The sequence below is a fragment of the Macrosteles quadrilineatus genome, unplaced genomic scaffold, assembly GCF_028750875.1.
Source record: "Macrosteles quadrilineatus isolate MER2022 unplaced genomic scaffold, UCM_ALF_1.0 Scaffold_4__1_contigs__length_99947679, whole genome shotgun sequence".
NCBI lineage: Eukaryota > Metazoa > Arthropoda > Insecta > Hemiptera > Cicadellidae > Macrosteles > Macrosteles quadrilineatus.
This window is the reverse complement of record NW_026542597.1, coordinates 14,381,872-14,401,467: the sequence shown is the minus strand read 5'-3', so window position 1 is coordinate 14,401,467 and position 19,596 is coordinate 14,381,872. Positions and strand designations below refer to the sequence as shown.

General features: G+C 36.9%; 1 protein-coding gene across 1 annotated transcript in view; it reads right to left on the bottom strand.

Annotated features, from left to right (window-relative positions):
• LOC128991788 (bromodomain and WD repeat-containing protein 3-like) overlaps positions 1-19,596 on the bottom strand; it is a 60,465-nt gene that overhangs the window by 15,395 nt on the left and 25,474 nt on the right. Inside the window, exons 7-19 of the mRNA XM_054414975.1 lie at positions 19,157-19,252; positions 17,160-17,320; positions 16,106-16,282; positions 15,273-15,424; positions 14,572-14,889; positions 13,522-13,651; positions 13,180-13,272; positions 12,268-12,483; positions 4,018-4,243; positions 3,262-3,396; positions 2,514-2,655; positions 1,547-1,721; positions 215-445 (exon numbers count right to left, since the gene is read on the bottom strand). Of these exons, the coding sequence (XP_054270950.1) occupies positions 215-445; positions 1,547-1,721; positions 2,514-2,655; positions 3,262-3,396; positions 4,018-4,243; positions 12,268-12,483; positions 13,180-13,272; positions 13,522-13,651; positions 14,572-14,889; positions 15,273-15,424; positions 16,106-16,282; positions 17,160-17,320; positions 19,157-19,252 (2,252 nt within the window). The remainder of the gene's footprint in view (positions 1-214; positions 446-1,546; positions 1,722-2,513; positions 2,656-3,261; positions 3,397-4,017; positions 4,244-12,267; positions 12,484-13,179; positions 13,273-13,521; positions 13,652-14,571; positions 14,890-15,272; positions 15,425-16,105; positions 16,283-17,159; positions 17,321-19,156; positions 19,253-19,596) is intronic.

Below are 19,596 nucleotides of genomic sequence, written 5' to 3'. Positions count from 1 at the left end.
CCTACCAGATCGACCACAATAATAACTCAAACCAATTACAGGACCATCTTTACCTATTTATTTTATTTACTTGCATCCTTCACCATATTTTCTAAGTTAGACTTAGGCTTAACCGATGATGGCCTAAGAGGTGGAAACCCACACAAGAAAATACGATTGAAGACATAAGCAAATACATGTGACAATTTCATCGGTGCATGTCCCCATCGTTTACCTGGGGTTCCTCCTTCTTGACCGGTTTAGGCACAGGTTTCTGTATTCGTTTGCTGCGTCGCTTTGGCGGCTCCAACACCTCTCCCTCATCCCTCACCCAGTCCGAATATTCTGAACTGGCAGACTCGCTGGAACTGGACGACCCGGAGTCCAGGTTGTCAGAGCAAGCGGTGGAGTCGTCACTGTGGTTGTCTTGCTCCTCCGAACCGGACAGTTCCAAGTTGTTCGGATCCTAAATAATTGAAATAAAATAAAATGTGAGACTACATCCAACATTATTTACTTAATTTTGATATTTCACAACTAATGACATGTTTACCATTAAAAATAAACATAAATTATATTTTGCAATAAGTTAAAGATTAAGAACAAGAATTGGTAATAATATAGACAGTTAAAATGTTGTTAGTTGCAAAAGAATCCTCCTGAAGCATTAGTTCTACAATTTGATTTGAGCAGGGGTTGTTTAGATTCCTACATAAATATACAGGACAGCTTTCTCATAAATAACAGGTCATAGAAAAGGGTTTTGGAGGAAAAGGCTCTTGGCTTAGGAATACTTATAGGAAGTAGTAGATACATAATTAACTTACCTTAGAAAAGAGTTATAGGTAGTTGAAAGTACCCTATGAAGAAAGATCACAACTCAATAAACTTTATATTTAACCATACAAGGGGATTCTTCAGAAAAAAGTTAAATGGCAGTTAAAAAACAGGCACTACTTGAATCGACCAAGTCAGTATTCTTTCATCTGAAGAAGCCCCTTGTAAAACCAAACTATCAAATTTATCGTGTAGTAAACTTATTTTGTACTTTCGACTTCCTGGTACTCTTCTTAATTAAGTAAATTGTGTGTCCATTCCTTTGAAAACTTGTAATATTCAAAAATAATACACAGAAGAGAAATATTATAATTTTTGTGTATAATTTAACATTTTGTTACATTACTTGTACCACAGAAAAAAAGAATTAAAGATATTGGCCGTGCTACGGTTACCATAGGTTTTGGCGCACACCGCTAGGAGCGCCGTGTAGTTACCTATGATAACCGCAGCATGGCTGACAGTCTATATTTAATTCTTTTTGTCTATGCTTGTACCATACTCTTTCAGGTAAGCCTGCTTTTCTCACACATTCTCAAAACGAACCCTTATACTCTATACTATCTATAAAGGAGATTGTCTTATCTATAGTTCAACAAGTGCTTTTCACATTTCACACGGCATTTGTACAAGTAGTGATGATTTTCAATTCCACTGAACACGTTACATTATTTACACTAAAGTCAGTACGTTTTCTAAACTATCACAGTGTCAGAGTAACTCTACCCACCTCATATTCCAATACCAGTTGTTGTTCTCTCACAGCCCTAGTCCTGTAGGCATGTGGTCTCTTCTTCATCAGTTTCTTCTCGGTTGGCTTTGGAACAGGAACTTGTGGCACTTCTTCTATTGGCTTCAAACTCTCCCTTTCATAATCTTCCAGTTCAAGTTCGCCCAAGAAGTCACTGTGGATAAGGAAATTTTTTTTGGCAAAATAACCAGCAGAATACATCTAATTGATTTCTCCACTCATGTCAATCAAATCATATCTTATATTTTCTGTGGAACTTTTTTTTGGAATGTACTACAAGCTTTAAAAGCATAAAAGAACGTGCAGAATAGTAAAATTAAATGTGAATGGTATGAAAGTTGAATGTTGTAAAAAAGTTTCAACAAGTACAGCCTGGGAAAAACATAATTTGTCAAAGTTGTGAGTTACCATCAGGATACAAATAAGATTTACAAGGAAACACACTTTCACCCAATAGAAAGAAATAACACAGTTGCAGGGTAATTTAGATTTCCTTGTTGGAGACCTCCATTCTATCTCGGCAGTCACCACTAGTTATTTAGTTACTAGAAGATATTAGTGACAAAGACTGTGAAAGGTGTTCAGGATTTTTTTTCTGTGACTGTGGTTCAGGATTTTGCTGTAAACGCAGAAGACGTCCACGCTTTTGCCGTGATTGCAGAAGATAATCACAGTTATTGTGACGTGACTGCGAAAGATGTTCACTATTTCATTGTGATATGGGGGAGATTGTGTACAACATTATGAATAAACCGATTTTAGTATCACAATCAATACTTTATAAAGCAACTGGATTTTGGCCCGTGACACGAGGGCCAAAATTTGCTACCCCATTGTATTGTAATCTCCAAGAAATTCCTTGGACTGTCCAGACCCTGGAAAAGCATTCCAGACTTTTCATGTTACATTCTCTTCCTCTTCACACATACCAAAGTGCACAACTTACATCTTGGCTCTAGCAGTGTTCAACGATGCCAGGTCCAGAGGTTTGACCATCACCTTCTGTGTCCATCGTATCTCATCTCTCTGCCAGTTACCTCTAGATTGTCTGACTCCTTCCACATCTCCCTCTCTACGAGCTCCTGTACCTGTAACACATCAGTGAGTGAATCAACACATCATTCCTGGAATCACTTATTTTTCTAAGAACCAATAAACACCCAGGATTGTCTTCAGGTACTGACACATCCATATACTCTTTAACTTTGACTGTTGAAAAGAACTGGTCATTCCATTCCCATGTAAAAGTGTTGGCCAGTATTTTTAAGAAATTTGACATAGTTGAAATGAGCTACCAACAGATTGCGCTGATGTAAAATATGCTGACTCTTTTTACCAAGAAAAACTTGTAGAAGGACTTGTAAGCTATAATGAACCATTTTGTATGTCATGTCAACTATCAATTATGTACAGAATAGAATTTTAGCGTAAGAGTGTACTGACTCATTCATCTACATTTGTATAAAATAGAAAATTGGTGACAGCTGGTTGATATAATTTTTGTATGTTTACTTCACAAGAAAGCTTCAGAAAGTCAATGATTTCTTGCCCAGAACTCATTGTACCATTATTTAGACGGGTAAACGCAAGGTTGAAAAAGGTTGCCAACCATTTAAAAAATAAAACCAACACTGTCATACAATTACTTTTTAACTCTGCATGCTCTGATTGCTTGTCAAGTTGGCAACACTCACGCTGTGTCCGTGGAGACGTAGTGGCCAGCCGGTGCTGTGAAGGTTGCTGTGGGTTCACCTGATGTGCCAACGCTTGTATCATCTGGTCGATGTGAGATCTTGCATCTTGAACTCCCTGGATCACTTCTTGCTGGCCTACACATCAGCATCATACATTTGTCAAATTTACATAATAATTTCGACTTTCACAGTTATATGATACAGAAAAAAAGAAACAGCCTTACATGTCCTAGACATAGAGACTGTCTAGCTCTTGCGGCATTGAACTTTCTCCTTTTAATTCCAGGAATAAATGAAACTATGGCCTGCCTAAATATGTATAACAAGTCTTAAATTATGCAAAAAACCAGATTATTACACTTTTGTGTGATGTATTTTGTTATTAAAATGTGGGGGTTTTTAAATTAAATTTGTATAGTCTTAGACTCATTGTCAGGTTAAAGTGGACCCAAGGGTTGGTCCACCATATAGTGGTCCTAAGGCGACTATTGTTCAGCAGTGCCATGGCTAGCTTTCAATTAATGCCTGCAAGTACCTGCAAGTCATTCAAATTTATATAGTAGCCTATTGTTTAAATCCATGTTATTATAAATCACATATTACATTGACGCAATGAGTAAGAATTTTGTATTGATTGATTGCCCTTTCAATACTTGTACATAGATATCGAGTTGTGTTGGATTAGAAGATGTATTATATTTTACTACTTTGATTGCCTATCAAACCAATTATATTCATAGTAGACCTCACACTCACCCTCCTGGTTGAAGATGATGTTGGGCACCAGTTGTTCCGTAGTACAGTTCTCCCTGCCGGGGACTAGCCGTTGCAGATGGGGTGGGTAGGGGTTGCCGTCGACATCCACCAGGAACGGGGGAGGCATCAGGTGTGGCGCCATCTGCGTCTGTTCATCCAGCACAGCATGACTGGCATCTCTCACCAATGGCCGGTAGTCCGTGTGGAAGAATAACTCTTTGGGCAACTGAAACACCAAAATGAAATTAAATGAAAATCCTTCTTTACTGAGATGAACTTAGGACCTCATGATCCTTTCTTACAGTTTTTAACCTCTAAAAACTAATATTAACAAAATTTACAATAAAGTTTGTAACATAAGAAGTAATAAAATAGCATAGATTTATTACAGATCTATTACACCATTACAGTAGAGAATCAACAAAAAGGTTGTTTATATTTTTAGGTATTAAACCATTACACGAAATACACCCAACATTTTCTCTGATAAAGATGGTTTTCACTCATCAGGGACTTCATCAGAAGGGAGAAGAAAGAAGACTAAGTGTTCTTGAGTCTTCTTAATTATTTTTGGGCACAGCGGTTTGTTGTTTCTCAGAAAAATTCAAATTTTCAATTTCAATTTCAATTTTCAATTTCTTTATTCATTGAGAAGTATACATAATACAGCATTTGAATAGTGTCAAAGATTACAATTATTAAAATATAAAATACAGATTAAAAATAAATCTTAAATTAAAAAATACATCTCCCCATACAGATGCCTTCTTCTAGTATTCTTGAGGGAGGTGGAAAAATTCTTCTTGAGAATAAATTGCCATGTTTATTAAGAAATTTTTTAGTTTTGTTTTAAACTTTTTTGGATCTTTTTCATTTCTAATTCCTCCGGGGATATGTTTAAAAAAACTTTTACCAGCAAATGATGGCTTTTTTTCATAAAACTTTAATCTGTGCCTATTTTGCAAAATCTGATTTTTTTTTCTCGTTTCATATCGGTGAACCGGTAGATTGGATACATCGGATGAGGTTTTATTTTTAAAAATTAAAATTGAATCATAAATATACTGCCCATAAACAGTTAGTATGTTTAGCTGTTTAAAGTGCTCTTTTACCGAGACATCAGAATTTAGTCTGAGCATTACTCTCACTGCTCTTTTTTGATGTTTTAATATTTTATCTAGATTGATTTGAGTTGTTGCTCCATATAGACAGATACCAAAGGAAATATGTGAATGGATATATGCAAAGTAAATGTTTTTCAAAGTTTTGACATCACAGTACACAGACATTTTTGAAAGGGCAAAAATTCCAGAGTTGATTTTTGAAACTATTTTTTTTGTATGATCATTCCAATTCAAATTTTGATCTATTGTTAGACCCAAAAAGTTTGTGCTGGTCTTTTGCTCAATAAGTTGCGAGTCATACATTATTATTGGGTGATTGGAATTTTTATTTTGTGGTGTTTTAAATGTGATAAAATTAGTTTTTTTGTTATTTAATTTTAGGTTTTGGCACACCAGATAACTGCCCAAATTTCCAAGTTCTAGAAAAGCAGAAATTTCCATTTGTTCCAGTGTAGGAGAGGAAATAATTAAATTAGCATCGTCAGCATACAGGCACAATTCACTTCTAGGTCTACATACTAGGACACTGCTTATGTCCTTTAAATAGCACAAAAATAGCAATGGTCCTAAAATAGACCCTTGAGGCACTCCATATTTTATTATTTTAATTTCTGAGGCAGTTTGAATAATTTTATTATTTTTTAATTGAGTAATTTCAACATATTGTGTTCTATTACTCAGATAGGAATTAAACCATTGCAATGCATTTTTAGTTATTCCAAGCAATTTCAATTTATTCAATAATATTGGATGTTTTACACTATCAAAAGCTTTAGATAGATCCATGAATATGCCAATTGTTGTTTCACCTCTATCAACCGATTCAATAACTGACTCTAAAAATGATACTGCTGCAGTGACTACCGACCTTCCAGGCCTAAAACCATGCTGGTAATCATCAAGTAAGTTAAACTTTTCAAGATAATCACTCAACTGATTGTAAACAATTTTTTCATAAATTTTGGAAACAGTTGGAAGAAGTGAAATGGGTCTGTAGTTTATTACATCTGTCTCATCGTCTTTTTTATGCAGAGGGATAATTTTTGCCTTTTTTAATTGATCTGGAAACAAACCAGAAATGAAGGAAGAGTTTATCAGGTGAGCCAAAACTTTACTGATATTATGACCTACTTTCTTAAGTAAATTAATAGGTACATCATCATGGCCGCTAGACTTTTTGTTCTTTAGCGATTTCAGTATGTTTTCCACCTCCTTCTCACAAACACTCTTAAAACTAAACTTAGGTTTCAGAAAGACATCTTGTTGAAAACTGGATGGGATTTCATGTGTTACATTTGAATCCCATTGGCTGTTATTAGAATCTAGATCTTCCACCACATTTAAAAAATATTCATTGAAGATATTTGAAATTAATATGGGATCCTCAACAAGATGCGTGCCTCTTAACAGTTTTATTTTATTAAGGTGTTTTTGTTTTTTATTTCCAACTTCCGAGTTAATAATGTCCCATACAGTTTTTTGGATATTAGAAGAATTATTAATTTTTTTTGCAAAATAGTTAGATTTGGTTTGATTCAATATTTTCTTAAAGTCTTTTACTTCTGTTTTGAAAATATCCTTGTATTCATGTTTTTTGTTGTTTCTGATTTCCTTGCTGATTTCTATGAGTCTGTGACGTTTGATTTTTATTTCTTCTGTAAGCCAATTATTTTTTTTATTTTTTTTTGTTATTAAAGTTTTTGGAAAAGCCAATTCAAAGTAATAACTAAATGTTTTTTGGAAGATGTCAAATTTATTTTCTACAGGAGCTAAATAAACATCAAGCCATTTTTCATCTTTTATAAGTTTAACAAAATATTCTATGTTTTCACAAGAAAACTTACGAATTTCTTGCTTAATAAATGGCGGATTGTAATGCTTTTCTAAGTTGGGAATTTTAATTTTTAAGATTTGCCCGTCATGATCTGATAAACATGTTATTATGCCTGTAATCGTCATATCACAAGATTTTGATGCATTTACAAGAAAGTTGTCAATGGCTGTTTTTGTGTTATTTGTTACTCTAGTTGGAAAATTGACCATATATTTCATGTCATGGCTTTTCAATAGGTCTTTCAGTAAATTATGTTTATAATCATCTTTAATAACATCAATGTTTAGATCTCCTCCTATTATAACATTGGTATACTTTTTTTTAAAACAATCAATCACAGTACTTAATCTGTCTAAAAAAGTTTTTATATTTGAATTTGGAGATCGATAAATGCCTATTACTAACAATTTAAAATTACCTTTGATAAAACAAGAGGCACACAGCTCAAACTGCTTTTCCTCCAAATACTTATCCTTTAGGGAATTAGGTAGAGCCACCTGCTTCCAGTTCAAACCCTCTTCAGATAGTATCATAACCCCGCCCTTCCTGGATTTCTTCCTACAAAAGAAAGCACGAACCGTGTAGTTGTTTAAATTGATCCGGGATATTTCATCTTCTTTTAAATCGTGTTCTGACAGGATAACAATGTTTGGTTTTAATTCGTTAAGTGTTACTTCTAGTGAATTGGTTCTAGAGCCTAGGTGTTGAATATTTTGATGAAATATTTTTACTATTGCATTATCTACTTTATTGGAGGTGTTACACTGGCTGCCGAGTTTAAAGAAGAAGCAGGTGACTGATTTACAATCATTGACTCTTCACTGTTGTTGAGGCTGGGCTGACTGTTGTTGGTTGGAGTGGTCTCAGAGGAAGGCTGAAGTTGGAGGGTTTGTAGATCAGATGTCTGCTTGTGATTTGGTAAGTCGTCTAAGCCAGTTCTTGATAACATCTGGATTGTAGAAGATGCCAGTAGAGGTGGAAAATGACTCAGGGACTTGATACATATGGATGGTATATTTTCATTTCTTGCTTGTGGTTTCTCAATACAATCCACGCCATGGTTTTCTTGTTCCAGCATTTTTGTTTTCATCAAGATGACTTCTTCGAGTTGTTTCATAAATTCTTTTCCAGATAAACCATTTTTCAGTTTTGTATATGGATCTTTGTAATAAATCACCACATTAATCTTGGCCTCTGTACATCTCTGGAAGGATAGCAAACTATCCACAAAATGTTCAACAGATATTCTATCATGAACACATCCCATAGGGGAGCATATCAGATTCTTCAGTTCCCTTTTTTTAAAGTCAACTGCCAGTTGTTGGAAAGCCAGATCGTAGTCCTTTTTCAGTGGTTTTTTGTAATACTGATCCTTTGTAAGGAGGGTGTACACAACAGGTCCTGAGTTAAGTTCTTGACATGCCAGATACTCATTGTAGCACTGTGACGGTGATGGTCTGCCGAATTCCCTTCTAAAAACGGTTGCAACTCCGGCGCTCATATTCTTCTCAACATCCAAATCCCGAGAGGCACAGTGAGCAAAGGCAACACTGGCATCATTTTTAAATTCATTAAACATGTTTTTCATGTGAGATTTAGTCACCCTGATCTGTTTCTCATTTATTTTGTCTTCTGTTACAGTTTTATCTTCTCGATCAGTTACCGTAACCAATCCTTGGATATCTTCTTTGTCCAGTGTTATTGGGCATATTTTCTCATTAATAGAAATCACCCTATCAATAACTTTTTTAAAGATTGAATTTCCCTTCCTGTTGAGGTGAACTCCATCTTTCCCTAGACAGGTGTTATTTATGTATTTATCAAGATCCAGGAAGATTGCTCCAATATCCTTACAAAGCCATCTTATATTACTATTGGCCTGTATTCTCAGATAGTTGGGTATGTTTCTTCGGTAGATGATACCATTTACTACTAGATTTGCTTTTGGAAATGATGACTTTGCTTTTTCAATAACATTTTTTACTGTGCCCATCACATCTTCTGGATTTCTCATCCTGTCAAGATCATTGGTTCCCACGTGAATGAACACCATCTGAGGCTTAACAGCTTCCTGAGCAATAGTATCTATTTTCTTTTGTAAGTATGCTGCACCTGCTCCTCTGAAGCATTTTACTTCTGCTTTAGGATGAGAGATGTATTTGACTAATGAATCTCCCATGACTAAAATCGGTCGGGAAATTTTAGATTCTTCCTTTGACTCTACCTTAGGCTTTCTCCAAGAGTATTTAGGTGATTTCCTATCATTTGAATGATTATGTTTAGTTTTATCCGTTTTCATAACTTGTCCATCATTATCCTCATTAGTATGATTCTCCGTAGATTTCTTACTTTTGTGGCGTTTTTCATCCACCATGAGTGCATCATATCTATTACTACATGCAACAGTTTTATTTTGGTAAGTCTGCAGATTTTGTTGAAGTCCCTTTTTAACAACAGTCCATTTGTTGCAGGAGTTTTTCTCTGAAGTTGGTAGTTTATCTTGAGATGGGATATCAGGGGTTTTGTTTTTCTGTCTTAAAGTAGAGATGTGGGTGATTTCATCAGTTGAATTGTTTGAGTTCTTGGTTTGCAGCCATTCTTCAAAAGATAATGTAGATGCTGATGAAAAGCAAAAGTAGTTCAATATATGCTTGGCATTCACAAGCACATTAAGGCCACACTCGTAGGAGTTCTGTTGTTGCATACAAGGCACCTGTACCACATTCCCAATGCCAAGATTATTAGATACAAGCTTTGCGGAATCTACATTATATGCACCATTAGAGTCAAAGTGATAAGCTTTATCAGATGTGCGATCACAAAACAAGAGGCTCCAATGTGATCCAGCTGCTGCAGTACAGGGTTCAAGAGTATCATTTATACAACAAAAAATGTATTTATGTTGGTTGGTTTTTAAAAATTCAAACTCTTCTTTAGCTGCAGTAGGAGTCTTAAATTTAACAAGATGCGTTAGAGATGGTGAAAGAAAAATTAAATCACTCCTCTTCCCTACAGCACTCTTTGCCATCGCGTTGAAATAGGATGTGAGAACACAGTCATCGACCCATTTATCTTGACGCCACATTTTTTCTTGATCGACTTCTTTGATTAAGGCATTTAGTTTGAGTTTGTGGGTTGACAAGTTATTAGTAAGCTCACAATTTTTATTGGAGAGGCTGTGAATTTGATCTTGTTTTGATTTTAAACAAGTTTGTAAAGTCGAGATGTTGTTATCATTTGTTTGTAATTTACTCTCAAGGTCTTTAATAGTCTGCTCAAGGATGTCTGTTTTTTTAAGCAGAGAGGATTTAGCCTTTATTTCAGTTTGCTTTATTAACAATCTTTTTTCGAATTCTTCACGCTCGTATATAATTTCATTTTGAAACTTCTCCATTGAATGCAGTTTCTCTTTATACGCACGTATTTCCTTTTTATGCTCCATGTCTAGTTCCATAAGTTTTTCTTGTTCGAGTTTCAAACTGGTTTTCAGTTCAAAATTCTCATCCTCTAGCTTCATATGTGTTTCCTTATGTTGAGTTTTTAATGCATGCAAATGTTCTTTCAACTCCTCATTTTCCTTTAAGAGTGCATTGCCAACACTTGCTGCTAGATTTAATGATGTTTCCAAGTCCACCTCTTCTTTTAGACTGGAGATTTTTTCTTCAAAATCTGCTACACTAACGTTAACATCCTCCTGTAGGGAATCAGAGCTGTTATTATTTGTTTTGTTTCCTTTGCTGCATGATTCACATGTCCATATAATTTTCCTTTTTGAGATACCATTAAACAAATTGTTAGTCAGCTTAGCACAAGAAAAATGATACCACCTTTGACAAGTTGATGAACAAGCTACTGATTTCTGTGTTTTGCAGATTTTCTTTGCACATATTGGGCAAAAGTGTTCAATTTTCCGTGTCATAATTACTGCTGGCTAATAAACCAGTAATCTCTGGTATAGGCTATAGCTAATAATTTCCAATTAAATATATAGCTATGCTATTTTATTAATTAATTGTAGGTCCATTATTAGATTTGTCATTAATAATAGGAATAGGTTACAGCTTGTAGTTAACTATCAACAATATATATTCTGCAACAATATAGGCCTATTCTGGGACAGATGTTTGTGGCAGTATTATATCATCTGTTATCAACCAGTTGTAGCATTGACTTTATATACCTTAGTCAATGGTTGTAGTTAACAACTATTTAGCTATAGGAAATGGACACACAATTCTTATCAATTGGGAAAGATAAGAATCCTGACCTAGGTTTAGGCTAGTGAAGCAATTAAACAGGTTAGTTGTGTGAGTAATCTATTGCAGACTAGTCAGTGTTCAGATCAGTTGTTGTATAAGATTCTTGGTCTCCTTATTTTATTTACTATCCTTCTTGCATTTTAGTGGATTTCTTCATTTCAATAATTATGGTAAGTCACTTGTAAAAACAAGAGCAGATCTATAGTAGTCTATCTAAGAGCATGCACGGTATTTACATAGGTAGGCCTAATCCTTAAACACTGGAATTATTCTAAACCAATGCAAAGTTGATGATAAACAAATTGTATTTCTTTATTTTGTCCTCAGTCTATTGTTTAAGGAAAAATATTTGGCGAATAAAACCACATCAACATACCTTTAAGAAGGCAAAATTTTGTGTCCCAATAGTCCTACGAGGTATTAGATTCTGGTCTGAATTTAGTTAGTTACTTCAAATATTATGTTTTGTCCTCTTTTTAACTACTTCCTTTGCACTAAAAATGTTTTCTTCATTTAACAATTAATTGTGATTCTCTGATGGTAAAACTTGCTGTTACAGTATGCAGTCTGTCCTAGGGTTTCTATGTATAATTATAATTTGTCAAGATCTGAAACTAATATTGAAATTGGAAGGCCACAGATTTACAAATTTTACTTTTATTTGATTTTCAAATTATTTAAAACAAAATCAAAATAATTAAGCACTACTTAAACATGCCTGAAATGAGGTTAACTTTGGCCATAAACTTTAAAGACTTGCTGAAAATAATTATACCAAAATTGTTTATGATTTATATAGCAAAAATAATCTTTAAAACTTTAACAATCACAGCAATACTTCCATCCAAAAAAATACTCAAAGGCAACAATAAAAATCACTTTTGTTGGAGAGCACAAAATCACTGCATTTGTGTCAGTGTTAACCTCAAACTTCACCATAGACCTTTAACTTTAACATCAGTGTATGCCAATCACCATAGACTACCACCGAATTATTTTTTACTAACACTTTACACTCGAAATAAGCGTATACCTGTAACATTCGAGCTGGTTTACTGCCCAGTCCGAACATGAGTATCTGTCCGTGACTGTCTGTGGCCGCTAGCATCGTACCATCAGGCGACCACTTGGCGTCAAACACAGCTCCGTGACCCTGGTTCTCTATGTTGTTCTGGAACGAAGCAATCATCTTGCCTGAGACGACGTTCCACAAGAGGATCAAACCATCGTGTCCGGCACTCATGAAGATCTATAAACACAAAAAGTGATTTGTTTGAAGTTTGTTTTTGGGAAATTAAGTTATTAAAGGATTAAATACCTTCTTAATCAGCCTATTGTGTGTTATTAATATTACTTTATCAATTATCATCAGACCTAATAAATTTGATGCACAATAACCTGTTCCAGCTGTGATGCAATCCTGGTAACTTGTAAGCCTGGCCCTCTGTTTTTTTATATCAGAACCAATAGGCGAATGACATTTGCCTATTGGTCATTCGCTTATTGGGTCTGATGGTTATTGGATCGTCCAATCGAAATCAATTGTCACTAACATATTTTATATGTATTTACCGTCTTACAACAGTAATAGCATACGTGTAAAAGTGAGTGTCAATGATTATTTAACATTTTTGTATTTACTTTCCGTAAAAAAGGGATTATCACAAACATTTTCCATCACAGTAAAAAACAAACCTAACACAACATTTTTTGAAATTTAAATTTTCTCTTTTCCGATATAACCTGAAAGACAAGATTTGTACATAAACCCAGCAAAAGCTGTAAAATTGCTAAACAAAACCACATAGAGAATATTGTATCGTGGTCAAAATCGGAAACCAAAAGAAAAAAATTAAAACAAATAGAGGGTAGGGGACACAATGTGAATGCTATGATAACGTTTTTATTGCTAATGAAGATAAAATTATAAAACCAATTTTTTTACCTGATTGTCATGAGGATGGCCTTCCAATACAAACACTTCATCCTTGTGGCCTGATAAGAGCTGCAGTAATGTCCCAGTGAAAGAGTCCCAAACCTACAACATTACATTCAGCCTTCCTTTACTTAGATGGATTCCTGTTTAACTAACACTGCTTCAAAAATACTGTAAAACTTCTTTCGACAGCACCCTCTTAAACCAAAACCTAACTATGGTTAAGTGAAACCATAGTAAAAAAATTTAAATGCAACTTAACAAAAGAGTAACACACATATACAAAATTTTCTTGTACTAGTCGTATTAGCTGACAACCGTGGAAGGACATAAGTTTAAACAAAATATTACCTTGAGAGTGTGGTCACTGCATGCAGTCACAACCCACTTGTCCCGACAGTCCCACGACACCATGGTCACCTTCACCTTCTGTTTGGCTTCTTCTTCTCCCTGAGGTACGTCCTCCGCTACATTTGTCTTTCTGTCAACATAACCGAGGTGTCAAATTTGATGTGATGTAGCCACTAAACTCAAATACTTAACGATTATAAGGTTATTTCTACAGTATGATGAGAATAGTTGTTCATCACACTGAGCGAAAGTGTCTCTTAGGTACTCAACTCAATTGTATTTCCAAGCTCTATTGCGTACCAAAAACAGCTGCTTTTGCTCCTAGTGGTGAAAACTACTATTTACAGATGAACAGTTCCTGAACAAGTTGCAAACTTGTTTTTGGTATCAAAACACTGTACATGTTTCTACATGGTATCCCACAAAAAATTGTGATTTTCATATGGCTCAATAAAATTCCTTTTTTTGACCGAATAACACAAAATTATTTTTTTTATTGAATGGTTACTTGTTTTATTTTGGAGGATAAAAATAAAATCTATTTTGCCCTGTGGCCAAGTTAAAAATATATGACTTGGAATGATTTAAATTAAAATGATTGACTCATGTGAACCCTTAGTAAAATAAGTGAATAACCTTACAGTGATCGGTAGCTTTGGCTATTCCACATTACAATGTTTAAAACTGTAGAGGGTATTGGTATGAAAATGAACGTAGTTGAATTGATCCACCAACAGAGTGTGCTAATATACTGCTAATTTCTGTCAAAAAATTGTCACGTACAGTAGCCAAATTGAATGAATACCGGTAACTTTTTGTAAAATAATATATTTTAATGGAAATGCAGCTTGCTGATTAGGAAAAAAACTCCAGGGGCTAATAGACTGTGTATCCATTGTGTAAAAGGTCGCAACACATTACACTGGGCTCATTAAAATTGATTAATTTTCGTTTTATAATTGGCTACAGCTTAAACTCAGAGCTTCATAGTAAAAGCCAGTAGACAGTCTTTCACACCAAAACATTCAAAAGTCAATTTCTGTGTCTCACCTTGGTAACTTGGTAGCCATGCTAAGCCTCAGATTCTTCCATTGCTGTCTGCTATATCTCCAGATGAGTGCTGTCCCGTCCTTGCTGCCGCTGACGAACCGCAGCCCGTGATTGGCCCACTGGATGCTGTCTACACGGTCACTATGAGCCTCCACCTCCAGGACCCGAGTAGGTCCCGTCGGACCGGACAACTTGTACACCCTCACGTACTGGTCCGCACTGCCGGCCGCCAGGAACATCCCCCCACTGCTGAATGCAGCACTGATCATCTGTGCGCTGCCCGGCCTTGTGCGCTCGATGAACTGGATCGGCTTGGGGCTGGAAACGGAAATATCGTATGTTAAGTTGTAAGCTTGGAACACTTCATATTAGAACTAATTGTTTTTTTCTTTCGGTATTTTTCATTCTTACTAGCTTCTTCGACTACCAAGAAGTTCTCTAAGAGTGTTTCCTTTGTAATACTCGAGCTTTAGTCTTGTGACGTTTTAATTACTTTCTTCCCTTAGAACAGAATCAGAATCCAGATCCCGGAATATAGTGAAAACTTGTTTTACGCCCATTGTTATGGTCCATGATAATCCTTTAAATTTATCATACCCAAAAGTTAACTGAAAACAAAGTGAGTGTGAATCATTTACAAGCAAATATACCAAGAACCTCCATAAATAGATTACTTTAACTCAGCAGTTTCGGAGACTTACTTAAAAGTGGTAACTTTGTTCTTGGTCGAGTATCCCCAGATAGCGACAGAGCCGTCGGAGCTCGTGGAGGCTAGGTAATATCTCCCGTCTATGACTCCCGGACAGAAGTTGACACCAGTGATCATGCCTGTGTGAGATGTCAGTATTGCCACCTGTGGGAAAATATATGTTCAATGTTTTGTAAAAACATGATTTCTCTTACTGAACACGGTTTTAAATTTTAAATCTCAACACCAATACTTAAAAAATAAAATCCCAAATCCCTATAAGTTATATACAATTCTTTACTTACCTTTAAGGTGACAAAAATACAGGTAATAACATTTTTACCATCCAATCAAATCTGAAATAAATTGGACTCTTGACACTGACATAATATGAATATGTGACTAATTTTAAAACGTTGAAAACTTTTTCATCAAGATACACTAAAATAACTCCTAAGTCTGTGATTATAAAATGAATGAGATAATTTCTAACATTTTGAGGGTTTATAATATTTTACTACTCATATATTACATGTTAAACTATTATTTGCATTATTGAATCCTGAGTTAAATTTAAAGCAATTGTAAACCTTTAGTCTAAGTTCTGTGAGAAATTACAACAACATTAGAATCATGTGACCAATGCCACTGGGGAGCATGGAGATCTAATGGTAGAGCGTGATACTTTGATCCTCATGATCCTGGGTTCAAGTTCAAATCTCGCCAATCAACCAAGGAATTTTTTTAATGTCGTGACCCCCTAGTGCTAGCCTGGAGTGTCAAAATGGTTCCGGTACAGAGCCTAGCGTCCTAGAATGTGAGGAAGGGTTATAAAAAATTACTCACTGGAGCAGCAGTCTGAAGGCACCACACTCGTATGAGCCTGTCTATGCTGCCAGCCGCCAACAATGTGTTCTCCATGTTGATAGCAATGTCTGAGATCTCGGCCGACGCTCCCCTCAGAGTAGCCAGCAACCGGCCGTCTATAGCACTCCACACTTTGACCAACAAGTCGTCTGCGCCCTGCAAACCAATTTAATCGTAAATTATTCCACAACATTTGTATGTGAATATCAGTAAAATGTGATATTCACAACCCAAAAAGCAACCTTGGTGGCAAAATAGATACTGGGTAGCTTCAATAGTAACACAGAACATTGGCTACTTGCGGAAATTAATACTGGAACACAAGAGCTAAGCATAGCAAGACTGAAGCACTAGCTATACCTTCTCGTCTAAGCTACATGATACCCAAACCTTATTATCTGTAATCAGATGTTTTATCTTTACTTTGAAATGCTTGTTTTATATTTTTAGAATGTCTCGAGAGCAGAACCTGTACTCTTAACCTCTGCTCTGTGAACTGTCAAATTTAAAGTATTTACAGCTGACTTATGATATATTTACATTCATTCAAAATGTAAACATGGAAAATTTGGAAGCCCATGGGGCGTAGTCCAAGGGAAATATGAAAATTTTGTTGGAATTGTTTAACTAATTAACTGAACCCAGTACATGCTTTGCCAATCAGTATTTTAGTCAACACTATGACCTAGAGTTTATTAGAATAAGTTGGGCTACAGTTAAGTTTTTCTTCAACAAGTTAAATTATAATATTTTAATATTATTGTATATGGCAGTAAAAATAGTATCTTAATATGATAATCAAAGAAAACGTACAGTAACCCATCTCAGGTTCAGGTATAACTTTAAGCCATTACACGATATAACCTAGCATACTATAACCTAGCATTTTACTAACTCGACACCCTTTTGGTCTACATTACGCTAAGATTTTGGGACTTTATTTTACTCACTGACCTAATCTTTAAAACAAAGGTACAAAGTTGTAACATGGAATGAAGCATGCAGACACACTCCGTATATTTTGCAAACTTACAGTGATGACATAATTGCCGGTACGATCAAACAGCAGGCAGTAGACCGCCGATAAATGTCCCAGTGTACAGCACAACAGCTGGGTTTTGCTGTACAGCTGATTTGACACGGCATAACTCCTCGGTAACGGTCCAGAGTTCTCTCGTCCATTTAACACTTTCACTGCAAACATAGAGAAAGTATTGGCAAGAGTGCACATAAGTGTTGGGAAGGACTAGAGTAAGAAAAAGAATGAGAATAGACAACTGAGGGACTAGTAAAAGATAATTTAAAAGAGATGATCATAAAGTATCAGGATGGACTAGTATGATAAAGGATGAAAATGGATGAGACAAATATTTAGATGGACTAGTGTACGATGAAGGATGAAAATGTATGGATGATATAAGTATTGAGAAGGCCTAGTAAAAAGGACTGAAAAGAGATTGTTGTTGTTGAAAAACAAAGTGTTGTTGAGATAATTCTTTGTCTATTTTAAAGTAGGGATGGACGGGATTGAATTTTTAGTTCGGGACGGGACGGGACGGGATTTTTATTTCCTTCCCGATTTTCAGAACGGGACGGGACGGGATTTTTTTCTGTGCATAAAAAGAAAGTACTGTATTGCAGTTACCAAAAAAGACATACGAAATGAATTTTTACCATTTGTGGCACTGATCTATAAAAGCCAAAAAATGGGTAACAATTTACAGGTACCTATAGAAACTTGTGTCTCGCGGGTCACGGGGTGATCGTCTGTATGACTCATGGTCACGGCACGATCGTCGTCATGACTCGCGGTCACGGCGCGATCGTCGGTATGACTCCGCGGTCACGGGGTTATCGTCGGTATGACTCCACGGTCACGGCGCGATCGTCGTCATGACTCGCGGTCACGGCGCGATCGTCGGTATGACTCGCGGTCACGGCGCATTGCTGACTCGCGGTCACGGCGCGATCGTCGTCATGACTCGCGGTCACGGCGCGATCGTCGTCATGACTCGCGGTCACGGCGTGATCGTCGTCATGACTCGCGGTCACGGCGCGATCGTCGTCATGACTCGCGGTCACGGCGCAATTGTCGGTATGACTCGCGGTCACGGCGCGATCGTCGTCATGACTCGCGGTCACGGCGCGATCGTCGGTATGACTCCGCGGTCACGGGGTTATCGTCGGTATGACTCCGCGGTCACGGGGTTATCGTCGGTATGACTCCACGGTCACGGCGCGATCGTCGTCATGACTCGCGGTCACGGCGCAATTGTCCGTATGACTCGCGGTCACGGCGCGATCGTCGTCATGACTCGCGGTCACGGCGCGATCGTCGGTATGACTCCGCGGTCACGGGGTTATCGTCGGTATGACTCGTAGTCACGGCATGATCGTCGGTATGACTCGCGATCACGGCTCGATCGTCGGCATGACTCAGCCATCACGGCATGATCGTCAGTATGACTCCGCGGTCACGGCGCGATCGTTGGTAGGACTCCGCGGTCACGGCGCGATCGTCGGTAGGACTTCGCGGTCATGACGCGATCGTCGGTAGGACTCCGCGGTCACGGCGAAATCGTCGGTATGACTCGCGGTCACGGCACGATCGTCGGTAGGACTCCACGGTCACGACGCGATCGTCGGTATGACTCGCGGTCACGGCGTGATCGTCGGTATGACTCGTGGTCACAGCGCGATCATCGGTAAAACTTCGCGGTCACGGCGCGACCGTCATTAAGACTCCGCGGTCACGGCGTAATCATCGAAATGACTTCGTCTCCTGCGTTCGCGGACCTATCGCTCGCAATAACGGCGTTATCGGCACTCGCGAAGCGGAAAAATCGCCGACGATCGGACCAAATCCCGTCCCGAAAATTTCCCGTGTCAAATGTAATCCCGTCCCGATAATCGGGAATATTTTTTTCCCGAAAAATTCCCGAAATTTTGGGACCCGTCCATCCCTATTTTAAAGTAAAGTAAACATGTCATGTATTATGGATTACCAGTGTTAAAGTTAGTCAAACTTACCAATGTTATGAGTAGAACAAGTGACAGGTGGGTAGAGAGCTCGATGGTTGAATCTTGCCGAATATTCCACAACGTGCATGAACAGTTTCTCAACATCTAGAAAAAACAAAATACTAAATCAATACTCAACATACATACATTTGTAAAACAATTTACAAGAACCTGATAATTAGAAAAATACCCCCGCCGCAGCAAACCCGCAGACTAAGCGAATTTCCATTTCCCTGATTGGATTTACACTAAAATGTCTCCTTAAAAATATCACATTTATTCCCTATTTAAATAACATTAGTTTAACAAGTACTTAGGTTTGCTGCAACAGGGAGGGTAAAAGGTGTTTTTTTGTAAAATGTTAATAGTTCAGTATGAAATGAATGCATTTCCCAAATTTGATCAAAATATGATCATAAACAAGCAAAATACAACAGTTTACTTATTCT